This window comes from Mercurialis annua, linkage group LG1-X, assembly GCF_937616625.2.
Source record: "Mercurialis annua linkage group LG1-X, ddMerAnnu1.2, whole genome shotgun sequence".
NCBI classification, from domain to species: Eukaryota; Viridiplantae; Streptophyta; class Magnoliopsida; order Malpighiales; family Euphorbiaceae; genus Mercurialis; species Mercurialis annua.
In genome coordinates, this window is record NC_065570.1 from 68,669,367 (window position 1) to 68,691,930 (window position 22,564).

Sequence of the window (22,564 nt, forward strand, 5' to 3'; positions counted from 1 at the left end):
TTTTTATGTGTAAAGTTGAATTATGAACATTGTCGTATGTTTGTTGTGTATATCACTCTCAGGTTGTTCGTCAGAAGACGAACAATTGAATCTCAAACGGCGACGATGTCGACGGAACGGCGACTAAAATTTTGAAAACATAAATTTAAGATGAATATAACATTTTTTATTTTTTAATAGAATTTAAATTAATTATATATTCATCAAATATTATACAACATATTTATTAGAATCAATTAAGTTTAGTAAGAAAATTAGATTAATTTTAATTAGCGTTAAATAAAAATATTAGTTTTTTTAAATATATATGAATTTTATTATAATATAAATTGAATTCAAAAATTAGTTTGATTTTAAAATTAAGTTTATTCACTTTTTTATACCAAAACTATGTATTTTGTGTCAGTTATAGCCAAATCTAATTTAAATATGTCATCTATCATGTCGGCCGACAGCCAATTGCTTAGTTGGTACTGACGTAGACTATATGGTGTCAAAAAAAAATTGTTCGACTCAAAAATGGTTAAAAAAAACAGAACATATAAGATTTGAATAAATCTGGTGATTTGTAAAGGTTTAGCTATAACTGACACAAGATGTATAGGTTTGACATTTTTTGGTGATTAAGTCTTAGATAAAAATGTAGAAAGTGAAAAGATTTTTATTTTTGAAACAAAGATGGTTTTTTTTATAGATTTAGAGTGTGTTTTTAAAGAATTAGTAGTTTTTTGTTTTTTGAACAATTTTGTGGTTTTATCTACTATATGCTACCTCCATCCACAGAAGATTGTTGATTTTTATTTTAAGCATTTTAAATTATAAACATGTTTCTATTTTTAAAAATTAATTAACTATATCAATATCTAAAATTAAATCTTGGAACAAGGATCCCATCAAAATAAATTAATAGACAAATTTTCTATAAATTTTAACCTATTTTAAATAACAATATAATTTTTAAATTTTGACAATATAAGACATTAATTGATAATTTTTTGTAATTCAAAATACCAAACTATTTAATACAAACTATCCATTTAAACGCCAAAACAAGATATAATTAATTTAAGACAATTAATTATACAACTCATTATAACCTATTTTTGATTTTTACTATAGAGCAAATGTTTATTAATTCTAAAAAAGATATAAAACTAATATGGATAATACATTCAAGATTAAAAATGTGCAAAAACCAAAATTAAGCCAGATCAAATTGAAAACTTAAACAGTAAAATTGATTTGAGTGATTCTATGTTAGAAAAAGAAATTATATTTTAATTTAATTTTGAAAATAATTTTTTATTTAAATTTTACCAAAGTAAATATATAGAGCAGACCAACTAGTCCGTTTCAATTTGAAATTATTTGACTTATTAAAATTTCACTTTAATTTATTTAAAAATAATATTCAGTTTGATTTAATTTAATTTTAACCGAGTGCACTTTTATAACCAATTAAACTTCTTTTAGTAAAAAGTAAACAATCTTATTTTTTAGATATTTTTTAATAAACCCTATATCAAAATAACCAAATTAGCATCTAGCTAGGGAAGGTAAAAGAAGCAAGACCGAGACATGAAAAACAACAACGACTCATATGACAACAACCCACTGGCTAACTCAATTCGTGCATTGCCGTACTTCTGCAATGCACCTGGTCAGAATTAGGCTATGTTACTTTAGCCCATGGCATAGGTGAGAAGTATAATAATACCATAATTAGTTATAATACTATTAAATAAAAATAAATAAAAAATTATAATATTTAAAATATTGATTATATATTTTAACTGTGTAAAAATAAAATAGGTAATCATCTTAAGAAGAGGAAGTAGAATTAAACCAGAATCGAATTTCGATTGTTTTACTTAAATTTTGATGTGATTAATTATTTTAAACACATCGAAATGCAATTAAACTAATAGAAATTCATTTTTTAAAATGTATTTTGAAATGTTTAATTAGGTTTCAATTGATTTAATCGGATTTTGGAGTGTTTAATTAGATTTCGGTTGGTTTAATTGAGTTTTAATTGGTTTTAATTTATAATTTTATTTAATTATAATATTTAAATGAAAAAAAGTGTGAAAATGATTAAAAAATTCATAAATATAAAATTGGTAAGTATTTTAAACATTAAGGCTGTTTTTGAATTTTTTTTTCTATGTGCGACGTCATCCCTTAATTGAGATTTTGGTCAGAAGAGTTTTTTTATTCAATTTAAAAAGTTTGAGAGTTAATTTGTATTATAAATAAGTTAAAGGGCTGTCTCGTATTTTTTGAGAAAGTTCAGAGGTATTTTTATACCTTCGGCCAAACAAAATACTCAGGCGATAGTGTTGAAGCTAGCAGGCCCACAATGGGTAAACTTTGCTTAAAAGCAACTGAAAAACCGAAGAAAATCCAACATGGATTACCTCGATCTCACCAACACAAGATCAAACAGAAGTGTTCAGCTTAATCAGAAACATGGGTTTTGAAAGAATGATGATGATGATGATGATAGGGTTAGTGTTTTATTGGAACTTGTTGGGTTGTACTGTATCAGAGTCTGACAAGTATGTGTCAGGAATTGGAGACCCAGAAATGAAGAATCCTAATGTGAGAGTGGCGATAGAAGCTTGGAATTTCTGCAATGAAGTTGGCTTTGAAGCTCCTCAAATGGGCAGCCCTAGGTTGGCTGATTGTGCTGATTTATCTTGCCCATCATTTTCTGGTATTTATTTCTCCTTTTGCATTTCAACTTTTTTACTTTTTTTTTATTTTGATAATCGGATAGGAGAACGTTTGTAGCAGGAATCGAATTCACAACCTTATAGTTTGCCTTATGTATGTGGGTAGTTGTATTCGACTATTAAATAAAATAAATAAATATTTACTAATTTTAGATATTTTTAAAATTATTTAATAGATTTTAAATGATATATAGTTGATAAGTTAAACAGTTAAGAATTAAAAAATATAATTTTTTATTTAATTAAGTTAAGTAGAGTTTTTAAGTTTTTTTTTTTATGGATTTCCCTCCAAATATGGACTAATTCATTTTAATAATAAGCTAAGATGCTAAATAGTCGTGTGTTATTATTACTATTAATCAGGTCATTCATTTTTTTTGCAGCAATTAATAAAATAACTGGACCAAATTTTATTTTACTTCGTGATATATTTGTCAATTCTGTAGTAGTTTTAGATATATTGATTAATTATGCGCATAATAAAATGAAAACGTTAATTCTGTGAACATAAGTTGCATACCAACCATTTTGAATCTGTTTATGTAATTTATAGCAATGCATTTGTTGCACTATTGCATATAACGTAGAAAATTACATAAAGTTTTGACTTGCTCAACAATATTTCTGTAGCTTCATCTCTAAATTTACAGATTCACCGAGTCGCAATTTCTTTGATAATCTAAGCAAATGTGAAGTGCATCATAAAGTGAATGACTCAGATAACAGCTTAGGAGCGGGAGATAAGTTTCCAATACCTGATTTTGAATCATATAAAGACCCTGACTTGTTCGCTATGGAGAAGGAGCTATATCTTGCTTCTCTATGCGAGGTTCGTGAATCCCCAAAACCATGGCATTTTTGGATGATTATGCTAAAAAATGGCAATTTCGACAAAAACACTACACTCTGTCCCGAAAATGGCAAGAAAGTAAGTAAAATTATAACAAGTAGAAACTTTCCGTGTTTTGGTAAAGGATGTATGAATCAGCCACTTATTTATCATAACTACTCGCGATTAGTTTTTGATGGGGACAAATCTGCATCTTTGACTGGAGGTTATTATGGAACGTATGATCTTGATGCTGATTTGAGCAAAGGTGTAGGAAAATACTCGTATTTTTCAGTTACTTGGCGGAAGAATTTGAGCACCAGGAGTTGGATTTTCTCGCACAGGCTAACAACATCTGCAAAGTATCCCTGGCTTATGCTATACCTACGTTCAGATGCAACGCACGGATTCAATGGTGGTTATCACTACAATGGCAGGGGTGTTATGAGAAAGGTCTGCTCTCTTATCCTTATACTATACATGCATACTTTTTTTGATTTAAATGGAAATTTTCCCATTGAATTTGTAAGTTGGTCCATTAGTACAAAAATTAACTTTATTGAAATCTCCAAAACTCCGCACGTGTATCCCTAATCTTACGCATGAATTAGACATTTGTGACCAAATTAATAATGATAGATAACTTTGTGACTAATTTGATAATAAATTTAATTTTATGCTAATTGCCCAAATAATACTAGTTGAAGGAGCAAAATGATTTTTAAGTCCACATTTTTCTTTTTCATACTTTGAAGAGGACCTGAAATTCACTTGAGTGGAGAGTTGACATTTTTCATAATTATTGTCTTGAATTTCTTTTCACTCTAGAAAATTAAGAATCCTTCAAGTTGAAATTTTGCCAAGATTTTCTTCTTCATATTCCTTTATGGTTACAATTGTTGCAAGCTATTTTGCACAGGAACTTCTCAAGTAGTGTATTTTAAAATTTCGTTTGCGTTTTTGGAAACACTAATGAAACTCAGAGACTCTATATCTGTAACTTATTCTTATAAAAAATATCATTTTTTTGTTTCAGAATTTCTGTTTCCGTGCTACATTTGTTACAAGTTGAAATTGCAATTCATCTTTTTGTTATAGTTGCCAGAGTCTCCAAATTTCAGAGTGCATTTGACGCTAAATGTGATTCGTGGAGGAGGGGCGAACAGTCAATTTTATCTACTCGATATAGGAAGCTGTTGGAAAAACAATGGTGATCCTTGTGATGGTGATGTTCTAACAGATGTGACTAGATACAGCGAGATGATAATTAACCCAGCAACTACAAGCTGGTGTCGTCCTGATAATTTGGTTTCCTGCCCGCCTTACCATGTCAGGTCTACTGGTGAAATCATTTATCGAAACGAAACATCTCGCTTTCCGTATGCAGCTTACCATCTCTACTGTAGCCCCGGAAATGCTGAATTTCTGGAGAAACCTTACGATATCTGTGACCCATATAGTAATCCACAAGCACAAGAATTGGTACAGATTTTGCCACATCCTGAATGGGCTTTTCATGGCTATCCTGAAAAGCAAGGAGATGGATGGATTGGTAACTCTAGAACTTGGGAGCTCGATGTTGGTGCGCTCTCTAGTCGTTTGTACTTCTATCAGGTACTTTTTCTTGCTCTAACTATATAGATATGTTGCGCGGAAGTTTCTCGGATTCTATGTTTCGGCATTTTGTTTTTCATTCCTGGAATACTTATGAGATTTGATCTCTAAGCACAAGTCAAGTAGTATATAGATTATGTTTTGCCCAAAACTAATCAAAAGTATGTGCTGAGTAAATGTGTAGCTATGTTGCATGTGAACTTTTCAAGTACTACATTTCAGTGTGCTGAATGTAAGAAATGGAAACGCTTCAAAACTCCGAAACTCTATATTTGAAAAGATATATCATATTTTTACTTTTCCTTTCCATGTTTTCTGTTACCGTGTCCGTGCCTAAGGTACCAGTATTCATGCATGAATCATGATCAAAAGCATCCAAGTATTGTTGCTGTGACGAAACATTTGTGCAGGATCCAGGAACAAAACCCGCAAAGCGAATATGGACTTCAATTAATGTGGGAACCGAAATCTATGTCAGCCGAGCAGGCGAAACTGCAGAGTGGACAGTAAGCGACTTTGATGTATTGGTTCCAGAAGATGATACAAATGGTACTGGCTACAGCTCTTACTAGATAATTTCTTGCCACTGTAAATTGTAATGCCCATTTTTCATGAGGTAAAAGAATTTCAAGTCACAGCATAACCCAGTATATGTCTGTTTTGGTATAGAATTGCTTTAATCACCCTTGCTTGCATGTCAATTTTATTTTTTTTACAACGGGAAGGAGTTTCGAGTTCAAATATCAAGACATATGGCTGCGAAGATGACTTGTAAGAACATAAGAAGAAGAAGAAAAAACATATATGTATATTTATATTCTGTTTGTTCGAGGGTATATCATAGTATCTTTTATTTAGTTTTCAATTAATAATATAGTTTTGTAGGTAAAAATACAATGAAAAAAAATGTTTGTTAAAAAAAAGGCCAAATGTCGTAAAAAGGCCAAACCTTTCATAAAAGTTTCACAAAGTCCTGACCTTTCAATTTTGTCGATTTTGGCCAAAAACAAATTATTTGGTTTCAATTGTGGCCAACTATCAATTTGATTTCAATTTGCCTATGTGGCATGCCAAATATTGAAAGGTCAGGACTTTTGTGAAACCAAATAATTCATTTTTGGCCAAAATCGACAAAATTGAAAGGTCAGGACTTTTGTGAAACCAAATAATCAGTTTTTGGCCAAAATCGATAAAATTGAAAGGTCAGGATTTTTGTGAAATTTTTGTGAAAGGTTTGGCCTTTTTACAACATTTGGCCAAAAAAAATGAAAAAAATGAAAAACTTGTATTGAAAATAGCTGCTGACTGCGGATTCTCAGATGTGATAGTTGAAAGTGATGCTCAGTCAGTCATTCAATTGATCCAGGGAGGTAGTTCGAACCTGTCGCAAATGGATTTGGTTGTTGATGATATTCGTAGCTTGACTCCGTGTTTTCACAGTGTTAGTTTTGTTTTTACTCGTCGCAAAAAAAACAAAACCGCTCATTATTTAGCTAAATGGGCGTTATCTATTACAGATGTTTCAGTGATTATGAAAGATGTTCCTAATCACATTTGGTCTTGTATTACCGAAGATATTTCTTCGGCTTTCGATAATTAATATAATGCCCTTTTGATGATCATAAAAAAAAATTGTCTAGTTTCTTTATGTGGACAGTTGTCATATAATTATAAATAATAAATAATATATTTAAATATAAATACTTATGTATAAATTAGTCTAATATATTAAATAACAATGTACACTTACTGATTATATTATTTTATTATCTTTTAAGTTAATATTGGACTAATTTAAAATTAAGAATTTTAATTATTTTAAAGTTAAATAAATATATTAATAATTATTTTACAGATATATTAAAATTGAGATATGACGGCCACGTCCTGCTGTTGCATTCTATCGACACATGGTGAAACACATTGCTGGCAATGATAATGTTTTCAACACATGGTTGACACGTGTTGAAAAAGCGGTAGTGCATCGCTACCACGCGCTGATTCTGTCAATTTTTTTTAGAAAAATAAAATTAATAAATTAATAAAATTTATTTACTAACATTATATATTTCAAAAATATAAATCTATATATTTATGAAAAATATATTCTAAATGATTATATCTATTTTTTGATTAATTAATCAAATTAGTTATTTAAATTGATAAACATTTTATTAATCAATTAAATTTGATATTTAACTTCTAATGATTCTTTTTATCTGAATAATTTTCAATTATTAAAAATTTATTATTACTAATTAGTATAATCTTTTTGTTTAATGCTGACCTATTTATACATTCAAAAATAATTATTTTCAAAGATATTAATAATCTAAAATTATTTGGTAATTGGCAATTATCAAATATATTATTTGATAAAAAAAATGAGAAATTCTCAAATTACTTTGTTAATTATTAATCTATGATTACTTATTAGATTTTAGAAAAAATTATTATAATTTTTTTTATTTACTTTCAAATTAATTTATATGACAAAATTGAAAGACTTAATTGAATTGTATTTCTTTCAACAAAGTCCCTCATGATATTAATTTGATCTATTTAATAAAAGTTGGCAAGTCGAAGGAGTTTTTAATAAAAGAATTAGTTTCGGTATTAATTGACCATGGTGTACAAGTTTAAGGCGCAAATTGATATTTAAGCCTTTAAACATAACAAGAAATCAAAAATCTTTAAAAACCCTAATTAAATAGGAAGAAGCGGAAGAAAAAGAAGAAAAAAATGGAGATTACTACCCTAACAAATCCTTGGAAAATCCAAATGGCTACTCTTTCAGCAGCAGCACTCACACATTTTTCAAACCCTAAAATATCAAAATCACTGAATACCCTTTTCACTGTCAGATGTTCTTCTTCTCCTCATTTCTCTGATGGTGCTGCCACTGGTAAGTAAAATAAACAATAAAAACTTTTTATAATTGTTCTCATTTTTGGGTGTTATAATTTGCATTACTGTACATTCTTTATCAACATTGCTGCTTTAGTTGCTTAATTGGTTTTAAAAGGTAAAATTTAAGTTGTGAACTTTGCTAATTTTTGGGGGATTATTATATGTTTGTTATTTCAGGTTTGGCAGAGAGGCCATGGAAAACATCAGATGCTAGACTGGTTCTTGAAGATGGGTCTATCTGGAAGGCTAAGTCTTTTGGTGCTAGAGGAACCCAAGTTGGTGAAGTTGTTTTTAATACTTCTTTGACTGGGTATGAATTTGAATTTACCTGCAATTTCTTTTGTTTTCTCTATTGTATTGCCAATATTATATAGATAAGGTAGAGGTTGTTTTACTGGGAGCTGATACTTTATTTATCAGTTAGTATGTAGTTAACCCTCTCTGTTAGATAACACTCACCGCAAAGATGATTAATTCTCACCTATATTGGTGGCATATTAACTCAAATTCAAGACTATCCACTTTACGCATGTTTTCAATCCTCGTTTTCCTTAACTCTTCCGCTCAATTCCACTCTTGAGACCTATTTTAAAAAGTTGTTTCTATCTCTCCGCGAGTAAGACAGTTGATAGAGCTAATTAGCATCAGCTATGTAGATTTCTCATTTCAATGTACTTGGTCAAGGACGTCTATTTTATGGGAAGTCTCGAGATATCAAGTTTTGCCTGTAAAATTTAATATGTATCATCATTCGACTATCTTTCATGTTTTTTCTATTAGTTTGGATGTGCTCAACCACTGGTGTCAGTTAGTATATGAGTCTGCATCGGATGTGACCCATTCCTCTCAGCATTCCCAGAATTTTCCTCACTGAATTCCACTTTCACAATCCTATAATGCATCAGTTTTTGTTCTACTCATTCTGTGTATTATACCACGTAAATTTTCTCCCCACATCTTTCTCATGTTCATTTTATTTGGTCTAGCACTTTTTTTCCGTATGTGTATTCCGACTTTAGAGGGAGAAACAGATTTGAAAAGTAGAGTTCCTGGAGGAGAAATTTGTGTAGTTCAAAAAAATGGTTCAAGAGGTGTCTAGGGTGACATGGCATGGTTTATGAGAAAAGAAGAATGTGGACTGGTGCGTTGGACCTTGCGGGATTATAGTTTCACTTGCCTTTCTGAATAGTTGACCATTATATATAGACAAGGTGTTGCTTTAAAAAATTAATTGCAAGGGGCTTGTTGTTGTGCACTTTGGAATTGGCTTGTTTATCCTTGTAATGAAATAAATTGAAATCTTCTCCATGGTTGGATTTTGTTTTCCTTCTTTTGCTCCATTTGTATTTATCAATGGGGTACGATTTAAAACTTTATTATCATAGCATATTCATTTAATAGCATTAGGAACTGAATAAAAGGTCTGATGAACCAAAATAAAACTTATAAAGGAAACCGAAAGTATGAAACAAGTGTTTCTCGGTTGTTTGATATTTGCATTTTTTGAACAGTTTTTTGTGCAGTAGAGTTTGGGTATTAAAAAGTGAAACCCACACATTCATTCCATACAGGAGACTCGAGACAAAGAAATGTAGCCCTAAATTATCTTGCTGTGTAATCTGTGTTATTTTACTAAATTAAAAAATTATGAAACTCCGCTGGATGGAATTGCACATGAATCATACTGGAATCATGACTTTAATTGTTCTTATTTATGTTGCAGGTATCAAGAAATTCTTACGGATCCTAGTTATGCTGGTCAGTTTGTCTTGATGACAAACCCTCATATAGGGAACACTGGTGTAAATTTTGGTGGGTGAATTGTCGCTTCAACTCTCTTCATAATGCTTTCATTTAATTTTCTTGAATCTAATTATGCTTTTAAATATTTTTAGATGATGAAGAATCAACACAATGTTTTCTTGGTGGTCTGGTGATAAGGAGCTTAAGTATCAGGTGTTATTTCATCTTCTTTTGCTTTCTTAGTGGAATGCGTCTTCACTTTGATTATTGAGGTCTGGTTATTTTGTTTATTTAACTTTCTGATAATTGTTTCAGTTCATCAAGTTGGAGATGCACCAAACCACTTGGTGATTATTTAGCAGAGAGGAACATCATGGGAATATGTAAGTCAAAACTGGTTTGATTAGATTTGTCAAAGTTTGTGTTGCAATTAAGCCTTTGTGGTAAATTTAGCTGTCTGCTGCTTGCCAGTTTCATGCTTTTTCCTTGTAAAACAGATGATGTTGACACACGTGCAATCACTCGTAGATTAAGAGAAGATGGAAGCCTTATTGGTGTACTGAGCACAGAAAATTCCAAAACAGACGATGAACTTCTGAAGATGTCTCGTTCGTGGGACATTGTAGGTGGGAAAGTGATTCTTGAATTCATAATATGCTGAGCATCATAAATAATTTAAATTTGTGACTTTTACTTTTTCGTTTTTGTGCAGGTGTTGATTTAATAAGCGGTGTCTCATGCACTGCACCGTACAAATGGGTTGATTCAACGAAGTCTGAATGGGATTTTAATTCCGACGGAAGAGATGGAAAGCCTTACCATGTTAGTATCAGTATATCACTTTTTTTTTGTTTTTCAAATATATAACATTTTACTTGATAATAGTTTGTTTCATGTCGCTCTTACATTTCCGGACATATCTTTCTTATGAAGGTTGTTGCATATGACTTTGGGATCAAGCACAATATACTAAGGCGTCTAGCATCTTATGGCTGTAAAATCACTGTGGTCCCCTCAAAATGGCCAGCATTAGAAACACTAAAATTGAATCCAGATGGAGTTCTTTTCAGCAACGGTCCTGGAGATCCATCTGCAGTTCCTTATGCTGTTGATAATGTGAAGGAATTACTAGGAAAGGTTCCTGTTTTTGGAATTTGCATGGGCCATCAGTTGCTTGGCCAGGCACTGGGTGGTAAAACCTTTAAAATGAAGTTTGGCCACCATGGAGGTAATCATCCAGTTCGTAATATTCGGCATAACCGGGTTGAGATTAGCTCCCAGGTGAGTACTTATTTCTGGAATTGAATATACTTTGTGTGGACCTTATTTTGTGGATGGCAAAAGGATAAATTCGGCAGAACTGGCCATACAAGGCTTTTATAGTTAACGCACTCAATACTGCAAGTAAAGTAATATACGAGTTCAGGAGTAATTTATTAAGCATTAAGACACCAAAAGGAGTGTAAATTTTAGGAAATTGTGGTTAATCAAAATGAATGCAGAAATAAATATTATAAAGTAGCTGAACTAGAAAGCAGTCGACTCCTTTTGAGTCTAGTCATCTACGAATTTGTCTTATTTTGGGTTCACTTTGATTTTCTTGATGTGACAGAATCACAACTATGCAGTCGACCCAGAATCACTTCCGGATGGTGTGGAAGTGACTCACGTTAATCTTAATGATGGAAGCTGCGCAGGTCTTGCTTATCCCGCACTAAACATTATGTCACTTCAGTACCATCCTGAGGCTTCCCCAGGACCTCATGATTCAGATTCTGGTAAATTAGCTTCTTCATTTTCTGAGCACAATACCAGTCTTCTTTTTAATTTTTCTTTTTGAGTATGTAGAAAGGTTCATCCATTATCAAGTAAACCGTGCAATATTCTAGACTTTTTATTATCCAACAGCTGTTGTATGGTATACTAGTAGATGAATACTTTGTTAATAATATTCGAGGTCAATAAGCATTTTGTCGTCGTCTTGGGCCTACATATTTTCATACATTTCAACACACTTTTTGACCTTGGATTTTGCTTTGATGCAGTATTTGGGGAATTTGTAAATCTAATGAAGCAAGCAAAGCAAAAGGCTTAGTGAACCTCTTTTTCCGGTGGTGGAATTACGTTTGCTGGTAGAAATGGCATATATGGTTGACTGAGCTTTGCGATAACTTCCACAGTTTTGACGTCTGTCTGATGGAAGCAATTGGCATAGTCTTCGCTGTTGTAGTTTATTTGGGTTCTTTGAAATAGTTAAGATGGTTATAAATTTGTTACGTTTTATAAGATTATGCTGATTGCCTCAGTAATCATGTTAGATCGTAATGTGTTAGATTGCAGAACATGGTGTTTATTAGAGTGGGAGTGAGAGAATGATATACAAGGAACTTGTCTTCTGGCCTTATGCGAGCAATCAAATCTGAACTTGATTCATGAGGTCTTACTCGAATATTATTGTTTCTGCAGACTGCTGGGGATATAATTGGTTCACTAGCAATTAGGGGAGGCAATAGTTTTTTCGAGACTCCTCCATCCAAAATAACCAGAGATTCACAAAATAAAAAAGTCTTAACCATTGGCTTGAAGGAAACTAACTCGCCTTAGGATGTAGACTTCAGGGTGCTTCTCTCTTCTACTAATATAAGCGGATGAATAGAAGAAAGGTGCTAGAAGAAAGGTTCTGTAACATGGACGCCCAGCCCAACTCGATCGATGTGCGGATAAATCGAACCAATTTGAATAATCGAACTAGATCGACAAAATTGATTCAATTTGGCTCCATTTGAAATTGTAACAACTTTTAGTTTGTCAAAATTTCATTTCATTATGGTACAAATTAAGCTGAAAACCCAAATAGAACTAAGGCTATGTTTAGTTCATGGAATAGAATAGCATAAAATAAAATAGCTATTTTATAAGGAATGGGATAACCATTCTTTAGTTTTTGAGAGTACTTATTCCACAAAATCATAAAATAGCAATTCCGTGAAATACCTATTCCATGAACCAAAGCAAAGAACTTTCATTCTATACGGAATAGCTATTCTATTCCGCACCTATTCCATAAACCAAACATGGCCTAAAAGATCAAATTGAGCTCATTGGTTTAGTTTGATTTAATTTAAAAAAATATAATTCTTATACAATTAATTTAGTATAGTTTTTTTTAAATAATTTTAATTTCCTCTGAATTTACATTTTTATTGGCAAATATCTATTGGTGTTTCTTTGGGCATGTGCTCATTTTATACTATTCTAATCTACTCCTTTACTTTAGTTTCTATTTTTTTAATAAAGAATAAGTCACTCAAAATATTTTCTTTAAATATCACAATCCTTCAAAAATGTAAGTTTTGATAAATACATTTTAATTGTAGTCAACTACACATATTTATAAAAAAAATTATCTATTTATTTATTTATTGTCAATAAACTTATTAAAATTAAGCTATAATTGATGATATCAACAATTTTGGTCATAAATGATTTTTACAAATGGCTTAAAAAAAATTGGCTACAAATTGAAATTTTTATAAAGTTGTAATGTAAATAAAAAAGGTCGAAAGTGATGTATTTTTAAATGATTAAGCTTTTAAGAAAAACAAATTCTAAAAAATATTAAGTGAAATTCAAGAGAAATCTCAAGGTTTTGGTGTACCTGTCTTAGGTTCCTTTGCTTCTTAAATACGCATGTTACTTCCAATTGGACTACTATTATGCCATGCTTGATGCATCTCAAAAACTGTTAGATTTATATATCAAAATAGCTTTAATTTTTGCATTAGTTTAATGTAAAACTTCAATACATTATTAGAAAATATAAGGACCCGACTGCATAATTCTACAGCAGGCGGAATTTAAATATAAATTACATTAAATCTGATGAAATAAAAAGTAAATTGGAAGAACTTGAGATGCTTTGTTTGAATGGAATTATGAGAACTTGACTTTCCAATATGATGGTAGATTAATCCATTGCTTTGTGCAATTATAGCTTTAAAATTTATTTCATCTCGTAAATAAATTCATTTTGGGTTTAAAAAATGAAGCAAAATATGAAAATATTTTATGAGAATAACCCTCCTAACAATATATAGAGTAACTTTTCATATTTATCATAATTCACACTTTAATTCTTTTTATTTGAAAATCAAATGATATAATCCCTCACTTTTATTTCTGTTAACAATTTAATTCTTCCGTTTATTTTTGTTGTTAGTCAACGAAGTCAACTAAATTATATAGTTCCTCACTTTTATTTTTTCAACGATTTCATCTCTCAGTTTGATTTGTGTCAACCATTGCATCTCTCATGTTTGAAATTTAATTTACCCCTAAGTCGTTTAATTTTGTTGACTAACACCAAAAAAGGGCGGAGGGACTAGACTATTGGCGGAAACAAAAGTGAAAGCCATATCATTTGATTTTCAAACAAAAGAGATTAAAGTGTGAATTATGACAAATGTGGAGGGTCTTATAGTAATTTGTTATAATAAATAGTAGTAATACTAAAGCTTATCCCTTTAAAAACCCCTCACTTTTTATCCCCAATTCGTTTGCACCCTCACATTGCAAAACCACCAAATATACTCAAATTATGACCTTTCACTTTCAATTGCACACTCAAGCATTAAATTGATTTCTTTTTACTTGAAAAAATAGGTTTATTTTTGTTTTAAATAAAATATTAAGTCCTATTTTAAATATATGTTAAAATTTAAAATATTGATTTGAACAATTTTCAAGTGAAAAGAGGTTAATTTAATGCTTGAGAGTACAATTAAAAGTGAAAGGTCGTAATTTGAGTATATTTGGTGGTTTTACAACGTGAGGGTGCAAACGAATTGGGGGGTAAAAGGTGGGGGGATTTTAAGCGGATGAGCCTAATACTAATACTCTCTATATTTCAATAAGGATGTGTCTTGAGTTGGAGCAGTTCCTAGACCGAAAAAGAAAGAAAGAAAAGATAACAAATGGAGTTGTAGTAGTTCAGCATCAGGCACACAATCATCTTAAGTTGTAACAGATCCTATAAATTCAACTGAATGTAACACCAAAATTCCTATAAATTCTCTGTTTTCTCTGTGGAGAGGAAGAGAAACAAATCACCCTCTTCACCTTTGAATCTGGCCATGACATTAAAACCTCTAAATTCTTACACCATAGCCCTCATGATGTTCTTCACATTCTTAATCCTCTTCTTCACCGGTTTCATTGAATTCCCATCTGTAACTTCCTCAATCCCCGCACCAATTCTAGAAAGATCACCCATTTCTACTTCCAGAACGTCATCCACGCCGGAGCCTTTTGTTGACTTGTTTAGTGCTTTTAAAAAATGGGATTCTCAAGTGGGGTGTGATCGGTTTAGAGAAAAGTACAAGTCTTTTATCAATAACGGGTCTGCTGTTAGTTCTTCTTTGCAAGAATTTGGCGGCAGTGATTGTGGTGATGAGGTGAAGATGAGACATGTTAGTGTTTTGGTTAAAGGGTGGACATGGATTCCTGATAATTTGGATAATTTGTATTCTTGCCCATGTGGGCTGACTTGTTTATGGACTAAATCTTCTGTTCTTGCTGATACCCCTGATGCTCTCTTGTTTGAAACTTCTACACCTCCACTTCGGGTATGTGCTCTTTTTTAGCTTTATTTTGATTTTGTTGTTAATTGGTTGGACGTGGAAATGAATTATTTAATCAAATTGTAGATAGTGCAACTTTGTGCAGAATGGTGTGGGGAAGATTTTATTATTCAAATTGCAGAATGGTGTTATATTGATGTTTTTGATATGGTACAAAATTATAGGTTTCTGATTTGGGCTTAAATATAGAATTGATTCATGATCATTTCCCAAATGTTGCATTTTTTTACCTTTATAGATTAGGCTTAGAATGTTTCCCTAGCTTTTAGTTCAATCTCACAGCGGAGACAGATATCGTGTAGTTGGTGGCTTAAAGAAGGTCTTCTAAAGAGAATTTTGGAGATACTCTCATTAGTAGCTATATGTAGATGTTGAAATCTAGGTAGTCCAAGATTTGGATTGCTGCAATAGACAAGTTGCCCTTGAGAATAGTTGAACCAATGAATTGATGGCACTAATGTAGTGAAGAAGACGAGTGGATTTCAGATGACTTGGTGTAATGTAGCAAAGAAAACCTGACGATGCTAAGACTAGCTATAAGCAGAATCTGAATCAAGTAATAAGTCCAACGCTGAGAGATGACAAATAAGCCTTTTCTGAATTCGCTTTAGTTTTTATAACAAGACCAAGAAGTGAGTGCATTTAGGTTCTCAGACCATTTTCTGTGGATAAAGTAGTTACTTGAACTAAACATCAGATGTGATGGGAAACTTTATTGTAAAATTTATTATTGAAAGTATTGCCATAAATATGCTGGTAAAAAACGCCGAGAATTTTCTCATGTTTCATCCTTCTGGAGCAAAAGCTTGCTCTCCTCTTTGCTGTTCTGAACTTCCTTTAGAACACGTGCATATGGAGTTATAATTTTTTTGAATAAATTAGTTGAGTTGTTATTAAGTTGAATTTTGGAGGAGTGAAACAATTGTATAACTTAGAGATGTATATTAGTGTCGTGGTACTAAATTTAGCGCAGTACTGTAGAGTCTCAATTTTGATGCAGAACAGCTTGCAATTTAGGGCTTGTTTTAAGAGTGAGTTGAAAGCTGCTAAAGGTATGAAAAACTATAGGTGATTGGAAATGGTGAAGGGGAAACGATTTGGGAATAACAAACAAGAAAATAGAATTTGGATTGCTAAATACTCAAGAGAGTAATTCAGAGATAATTTAGGCTTTTTTTTTTGATAAATATAATTTAGGCTTTTGTTGAGGCTATTATTTTTAAACAAAAGTTGAGAGTTCTAATAGAGTGTTTCTATGAGAATTGAACATAAGAACTTCAGACTTGATTCATATAAAAAGTATATGCAAACTTGAAGAGAAAAATAAGATCCTAATTTTCAAATATAGAATTCCTTGAGCTTTACACCTAGGGTTCCCTAGAATTACATTTAGGTTCATATGATTTGCTCTCTATTCATAGAAGAAATTGCTGCAAGGCAAATCTAGACATTTAAGATACTGTCGTACTGATATCCTAAAATTTGTTCTAATTTTGCAAGGATTTGAACTCCCTTTAGATAAAATGAAAGGTTTATGATTACTTTTCCTTAGTCCAACATTAACTCAACAATAGTGATCAATTATAAATGAAGATTCATTACAAAATAAAACCCTGAAGATATCTAGCTAAGCCTTTTCCACGAGGAGTAAAATTACATAATTTGTACTCAAGCTTATTATATATTGAACCTGATGCTTTATGCTTAAATAAGTATTCTCACAAGGCATTTTAGTGTGTAAGGTTGTGAAAAAGTAAAATTTTGGTAGGCTACCCTGCTATGTTTGTGATGCATGGTGGGTTTTTTCTTGGAAACATTTTCATTCTGTCTCCAAGAATCACTGTTGTCCAGTTGTCTTATTTACAATATGGATATTACTTTTAACTTAATTTAGATGTGCTAATAGTTCTATAAATCGTCAAAGCCAAAGCAAACAAAAACTGGCGCAAAATTCTGAAAAACATCTGCATACTTCACTTGCAAATCATGATCACTCTTGCAAGTACCAATTATAAAAAGTACTCTGTTTTTTTGTCTGGATAAGGTTCTTTTGCTCGTCGCATGTTTGTTTTTTATTCTTTGATTATATAAGTGGTACTCAAGTCATATTTGCTAGAGGCGTGATGGGGATCCACTTCGTGTCTACATGGATCTTGAAGCGGGTAGAAAGCGATCAGGCCGCGAGGATTTATTTATTAGTTATCATGCAGAAGATGATGTTCAGGCAACTTATGCTGGCGCACTCTTTCACAATGGCCGGAACTATCACATGTCTTCTCGCAAAAATAATGTAAGACACTGGCTTCTATGCTCTCCTATTTTTTCTTGTAGTCAGTTTCAAATTGAATTATTTTTCCATTTGCGATCATGTAATGGCCGATTAACCAAGTAGTTGATTATTTTGGTATCCTTTACTTCTAAGGACACACTTGTTTATTGGTCCTCATCACGTTGTCTTACTCAAAGAAACCAGCTAGCCAAGAGTTTCCTACGTTTGATACCTTACCATTCATTCGGCAAGTGCTTGAACAATGTTGGAGGACCAGATATGGCGCTTTCTTTCTACCCTGAGTGCGCCATTGATGCCAGCGTCAGGCCTAAATGGTGGGATCATCTGCATTGTGCCATGTCTCACTACAAGTTTGTTCTTGCAATTGAGAATACCGCAACAGAGAGTTACGTAACTGAAAAGCTATTTTATGCTCTAGACTCCGGTGCAGTTCCGATCTATTTTGGTGCGCCAAATGTGGAAGACTTTGTACCTCCAAATTCAATTATAGACGGGACCAAGTTTCGTTCCATTGAAGAATTGGCTTCTTATGTCAAGACTCTAGCGAATGATCCTGTAGCTTATGCGGAATATCATGCATGGAGAAGATGTGGCGTATTGGGTAACTATGGGAAAACGCGTGCGGCTAGCCTTGATACGTTGCCTTGCCGATTGTGTGAGGCTGTTAGTAGAAAAGGAGGGAGAAATGCAAGAGGTAAGTCATAATTTTTATTGATGTCTGATTACCAAGATTTTGTTATTTGGATGGGGTTGGAGCTAGGTGTATGGATGCAGGTAGGAAGGACAGTATTCTTGACTTAAATATCAATTTGCTCCGAACTTGCCTTGGTTAATTAGTATAAAATTTATTTACTATTAAATTAGTCAGAAACTTGTCTATTATTATCAATTTAGTCAGAAATGCCTAATTCACGTTTGGGATTTAGGGGAATTAATTAATAGAATGATAATTTTTCGATTAATTTTATAATAAAAATACTTTCTTGTACATCTTATGCTAATTGACCAATACGTAGAAGTTTTAGGATGTAGATTGATATTTAAGTCACTATTTTGTATAGAAAGGGTGTAAAATATTTTGTATATTTGTTGCTGGCCATTATAGCCCGAAATCGCCAGGTATGTGGACTTGCAGGGGAGTGAGTGCTCGTCATGAAAAAAAGAAAGAGTAATGCTATATAACCCTCCTTTTTAACCCACCTGACGTGGCAATCAAATAGTGGGTGCATTTAAAATTGTTTTTTGAGATACACTTTTAGAGAGAAATTTGACGAATTAAATACTGCCACATAAGGTGAAAGAAGGTGGGTACAAAATGGTGGGTTAAATAGCATTTTTCAAAAAAAAATTGAGAAATTCAGAGAGTAAACCCGAAATTATAGTTAATTTAGTTTTCAAATTTTTCTAAAAAAAATAGAAGTGTTGTAGGATGATATGGTTTATGTTGAAGAAATTATTATTTTATAATATTTTGTTATAAGTAAAGGTGTTGTAAAATTGAGAAACAAAATACTCAGTTCTAATATCTTTTTATTTTTAGTAATTGGGATTTAATTTTAATTTGACAGTGAGTCTTTAATGAAATATCAATAGATTTTTTTATATATATAATTAAGGGGTGGAGCACTTGTGGGAAGAAATTGAACTTATGATCTTGACATAATATTGCCTAATATTTATACCATTTCAGTTATATCATATATATTTTGGCAATGCTCTTGCTGATCTAGATCTTCTCGAGTTTCTTTGAGAATCGTATGAGAAGTCTTATTTAAACGAGATTCATTATGGAGTCCGAAAGTTAATTCCGCTACACTTAATTGGAGTCCGAAAGTTAACAGCTCGAATGATAATTTCAGTTTCAATTGAACTATTGTCGATATAATAATTATCGTCGGTTTTCTTTTTCCGGAGAAATTCATTATATTATAGAGAGAAAAGTTAAGATTGGGTCAGATATATCTAAAATATAGCATTGATGGAATCTGAACTCTGTTGAATCCTTTGTTTGCAATTGAAAGTTTCAAGAACCAAATGTCAAGGAACAGTTGCCATTATCTTCCTTGTGGAATTTCCATACTGAAGCCATTATCCCATTTGAGGTTGAACCTTTATCCTTTCTAACCTGTTGAACCTACCAAGTACAAACCACTAACTACTGTGATTTCTCAAATCTCATTATTAATTAATATAAATGATTTCTCACTTGTATAATCTCAAAAAGGTTATAAATTAAAATTATTTACATACAACTAACGAAATAATATCAACCATTCAAATATCTTATCTTTTAAATAGAGCGAGCTATGAAACTATATAGTATGTAAAGAAGAAAAATCATGAAAGACAGAAAAAATCTCATAAGTTACTTGTGCCATATAGGCTAACGGGCTGGAAAAAAACCATGACCTTTGTTTTGGTTTTCAATTCCACCCCGATGTAGCAATTTTTTCAATTTTATCCTATTTCAGATTTTTGATTTTCAATTGCACCATGAAACATTAAATTGAACTCTTTTCATTTGGATAATGTTTAAAATAGATCCTTTATATTTATCAAATAATTTAAATATTCTTTAATGTTATAAATTATAAAAAAAAAACCATCTTCTCAATGTCATATTTCATGGATTTAGTTAAATCATAAATTTTTCAAAAATCCTCAAGCAATGCTTTATAGAAAAAATGAAAAAACAAGCAATATGATCCTGTGAAACAACTTCAGACTGAAACAAGATTAGTTTTGCAAATAATCGACGAAGTTTTGTTGGACAGATTACTTAATATTTGAATTAAGGACTAAAGTGTTTCAATTTTTATAAAACACAAAGTATTGAATTGCTCGTGATTGGAAAAAGGAAGGACAAAAGTGCATCTTATACCAATTTTTCAGTTTATTTATTTTATGAAAAAATAAAAATAAAAATAAAATAAAAATTTTATCTTACTCTTTGTCTTGGCTTGCTCTTCTGCATCTTCACAGTCTTCAATTGGTCAGGTCTGTTTTTCACATATTCTTTTAATTGCTCATCGTCCATACCTTCTATCATTTCTGTCTATTCAGTATGAAAAATAAAACCAAAAATTAGAGGGAACTGAATTGGAAAATTAGCTAAATAAATTAAGCAAAAATTATAGAAGTATGCCACTTTTGGAAGAAAAAAAAGAAGGGACTAAATCAACCATGTACATATATATCAATGAGCTTTGTTTAATGTTTACTGCTAAAATAATTCTAAAGACCACGACTTTTAAAATTTATCATATATATATTTCTACTATATTTTTGAAACCGAGCTATTATCATCTGTAAAGATAAAAAATTAATGGTTTGGTTCTTTAATTTATTATATGTCACTTGTTTCCTCCTAAAATATGAAAACGAATTGAGCAAAATTGTAAAGGGCAATTGTTTGAGACTTGAGTTTGATTTTTTTTTATTATATGCTAGGGGATTACACCCTTATTCTAAAGGCTCAATGGTGCAAAAAGCCGAACTTTTTTGACTGTTTGGACATTTATCCAATATTTCAAAAGTTGTATATTTTCACGAGAAATCTATTTAATTTTTTAAAATTGATTTAATTGATGCATACTTTTTTTAAAAATTGTAAAGCACACGATTCATTAATTGAAATGTCACATGGTTCAAATATATTAGTTTTAAAAATATTATATCAATTTTAAAAAATTAAATAGATTTTCAGCAAATTAGTCAAATCATGACTTACAACTTTTGGGTTGAATGATTTTTTTTTTTTAATTTTTTTTTGACTTTTTGATACCAATAAACCTATTCTAAAAATAGCATGCAAAATCTTAAATAAAATTGAATCGAGTTTTAATTTTCTAACTTTGAAATTGAGTCGAGTCCGGATTTGATAGTATACCAGTCATATGCAACGTGATTACACCCTTATGCTAAAAAGTGCATGTAAAATCTCAAATTCTCCGCACATCAAAAACAAAAATAGTGAATCAAAAGAATAAATATACCCATTGTATAAGATCTTGAATTTCCTTGTTTAATGCAACTTCTTCTTTATCAGCAACATCCTTTTTCTCTTGCCAAGAAATAGTTGCTGCTTCTATTGCTACTGGCCTCTTCTTCTTTCCTTTTTTCAGACTAGACATATGCTTAATTAATTTCTTGCAAATAATTATTCATTAATTAACTTGCTGAACTTCTTAAATATGCATTGATGGAAGATATTTTTATATGAAGGAATGTAAAAGTAACGGTTCTCTAAATTGCATCAGTTATGTATTCTTTTATACACTCATTGCTTAATATAATTTGAGGTCAATCTATATCATGTGAAAAAAGTTACGTCCCATAGTTTCTTTCTCATGCTCATTTCCGAATATTATATATAGTTAGAGGCGGGATTAAAGGGCAAGCTGGACGATTCGTCACGGGTAGTTTTCTTATTTTTTGGTATTTTTTTAATAGTCTTATGTCGTCTTTCTTTTTCGGTCACCGTGTCATTTTTTTTCCGGCTCAAATACATTAGGGGTTACTGAAAATTTATATTATCTCAAAAAGAATTTTGAAGTTCAATTTAGTATTTTACAATCGTCAAACTCTAGTTTTATTTAAAAAATGAGATTTAATTATGTGGCCAATTAAACTATTTAGAGAATATTTATCATGTCAACTATCTAATTTTACTGAACTTTTAAGTTATTATTAGATTCTATCTTAAAATCATTCATATGATAATATGCATTTTCTTTTAATAAGAAGGGGTTGGTTGATTTTAAATTTAATGTCAGTTTTCTTTTGAATGTACAACATTAAC

General features: G+C 31.2%; 4 protein-coding genes across 4 annotated transcripts; 3 read left to right on the forward strand and 1 right to left on the reverse strand.

Moving 5' to 3' along the window:
* Window positions 1–2,338: 2,338 nt before the first annotated feature.
* LOC126665142 (uncharacterized) lies at window positions 2,339–6,038 on the forward strand. Its single transcript, XM_050357851.2, has 4 exons — window positions 2,339–2,719; window positions 3,389–4,020; window positions 4,666–5,181; window positions 5,592–6,038. Exons 1-4 carry the CDS (start codon window positions 2,473–2,475, stop codon window positions 5,751–5,753), a joined length of 1,557 nt encoding a protein of 518 aa, XP_050213808.1. The 5' UTR covers window positions 2,339–2,472; the 3' UTR covers window positions 5,754–6,038.
* A 1,836-nt stretch (window positions 6,039–7,874) lies between these two features.
* Window positions 7,875–12,267, forward strand: LOC126664848 (carbamoyl-phosphate synthase small chain, chloroplastic). The gene is made up of 10 exons (XM_050357428.2): window positions 7,875–8,086; window positions 8,269–8,401; window positions 9,815–9,903; window positions 9,987–10,047; window positions 10,150–10,217; window positions 10,332–10,460; window positions 10,547–10,656; window positions 10,768–11,115; window positions 11,447–11,612; window positions 11,880–12,267. Exons 1-10 carry the CDS (start codon window positions 7,924–7,926, stop codon window positions 11,927–11,929), a joined length of 1,317 nt encoding a protein of 438 aa, XP_050213385.1. The 5' UTR covers window positions 7,875–7,923; the 3' UTR covers window positions 11,930–12,267.
* Window positions 12,268–14,736: 2,469 nt separating this feature from the next.
* Window positions 14,737–18,626, forward strand: LOC126662407 (alpha-(1,4)-fucosyltransferase). The gene is made up of 3 exons (XM_050356347.2): window positions 14,737–15,458; window positions 17,590–17,763; window positions 17,896–18,626. Exons 1-3 carry the CDS (start codon window positions 14,967–14,969, stop codon window positions 18,466–18,468), a joined length of 1,239 nt encoding a protein of 412 aa, XP_050212304.1. The 5' UTR covers window positions 14,737–14,966; the 3' UTR covers window positions 18,469–18,626.
* A 948-nt stretch (window positions 18,627–19,574) lies between these two features.
* LOC126662423 (uncharacterized) lies at window positions 19,575–21,931 on the reverse strand. The gene is made up of 3 exons (XM_050356348.2): window positions 21,759–21,931; window positions 20,711–20,818; window positions 19,575–19,897 (listed from the first exon to the last, which is right to left on the reverse strand). Exons 1-3 carry the CDS (start codon window positions 21,894–21,896, stop codon window positions 19,787–19,789), a joined length of 357 nt encoding a protein of 118 aa, XP_050212305.1. The 5' UTR covers window positions 21,897–21,931; the 3' UTR covers window positions 19,575–19,786.
* Window positions 21,932–22,564: the final 633 nt, after the last annotated feature.

What these genes read in the sequence shown, in the direction of transcription:
- LOC126665142 (XM_050357851.2), top strand. Translation starts at nt 2,473, where the DNA reads ATGGGTTTTGAAAGAATGATGATGATGATGATGATAGGGTTAGTGTTT. An exon ending in ATCTTGCCCATCATTTTCTG is followed by an intron (nt 2,720 to 3,388) that starts GTATTTATTTCT and finishes CTAAATTTACAG; the next exon opens with ATTCACCGAGTCGCAATTTC. An exon ending in GTCGTTTGTACTTCTATCAG is followed by an intron (nt 5,182 to 5,591) that starts GTACTTTTTCTT and finishes ACATTTGTGCAG; the next exon opens with GATCCAGGAACAAAACCCGC.
- LOC126664848 (XM_050357428.2), top strand. Translation starts at nt 7,924, where the DNA reads ATGGAGATTACTACCCTAACAAATCCTTGGAAAATCCAAATGGCTACT. An exon ending in TCGTTCGTGGGACATTGTAG is followed by an intron (nt 10,461 to 10,546) that starts GTGGGAAAGTGA and finishes GTTTTTGTGCAG; the next exon opens with GTGTTGATTTAATAAGCGGT. An exon ending in GGGTTGAGATTAGCTCCCAG is followed by an intron (nt 11,116 to 11,446) that starts GTGAGTACTTAT and finishes TTGATGTGACAG; the next exon opens with AATCACAACTATGCAGTCGA.
- LOC126662407 (XM_050356347.2), top strand. Translation starts at nt 14,967, where the DNA reads ATGACATTAAAACCTCTAAATTCTTACACCATAGCCCTCATGATGTTC. An exon ending in CTTCTACACCTCCACTTCGG is followed by an intron (nt 15,459 to 17,589) that starts GTATGTGCTCTT and finishes CATATTTGCTAG; the next exon opens with AGGCGTGATGGGGATCCACT. An exon ending in TGTCTTCTCGCAAAAATAAT is followed by an intron (nt 17,764 to 17,895) that starts GTAAGACACTGG and finishes TTTACTTCTAAG; the next exon opens with GACACACTTGTTTATTGGTC.
- LOC126662423 (XM_050356348.2), bottom strand. Translation starts at nt 21,896, where the DNA reads ATGTCTAGTCTGAAAAAAGGAAAGAAGAAGAGGCCAGTAGCAATAGAA. An exon ending in TTCAAGATCTTATACAATGG is followed by an intron (nt 20,819 to 21,758) that starts GTATATTTATTC and finishes CATACTGAATAG; the next exon opens with ACAGAAATGATAGAAGGTAT. An exon ending in AGAGCAAGCCAAGACAAAGA is followed by an intron (nt 19,898 to 20,710) that starts GTAAGATAAAAT and finishes TGTACTTGGTAG; the next exon opens with GTTCAACAGGTTAGAAAGGA.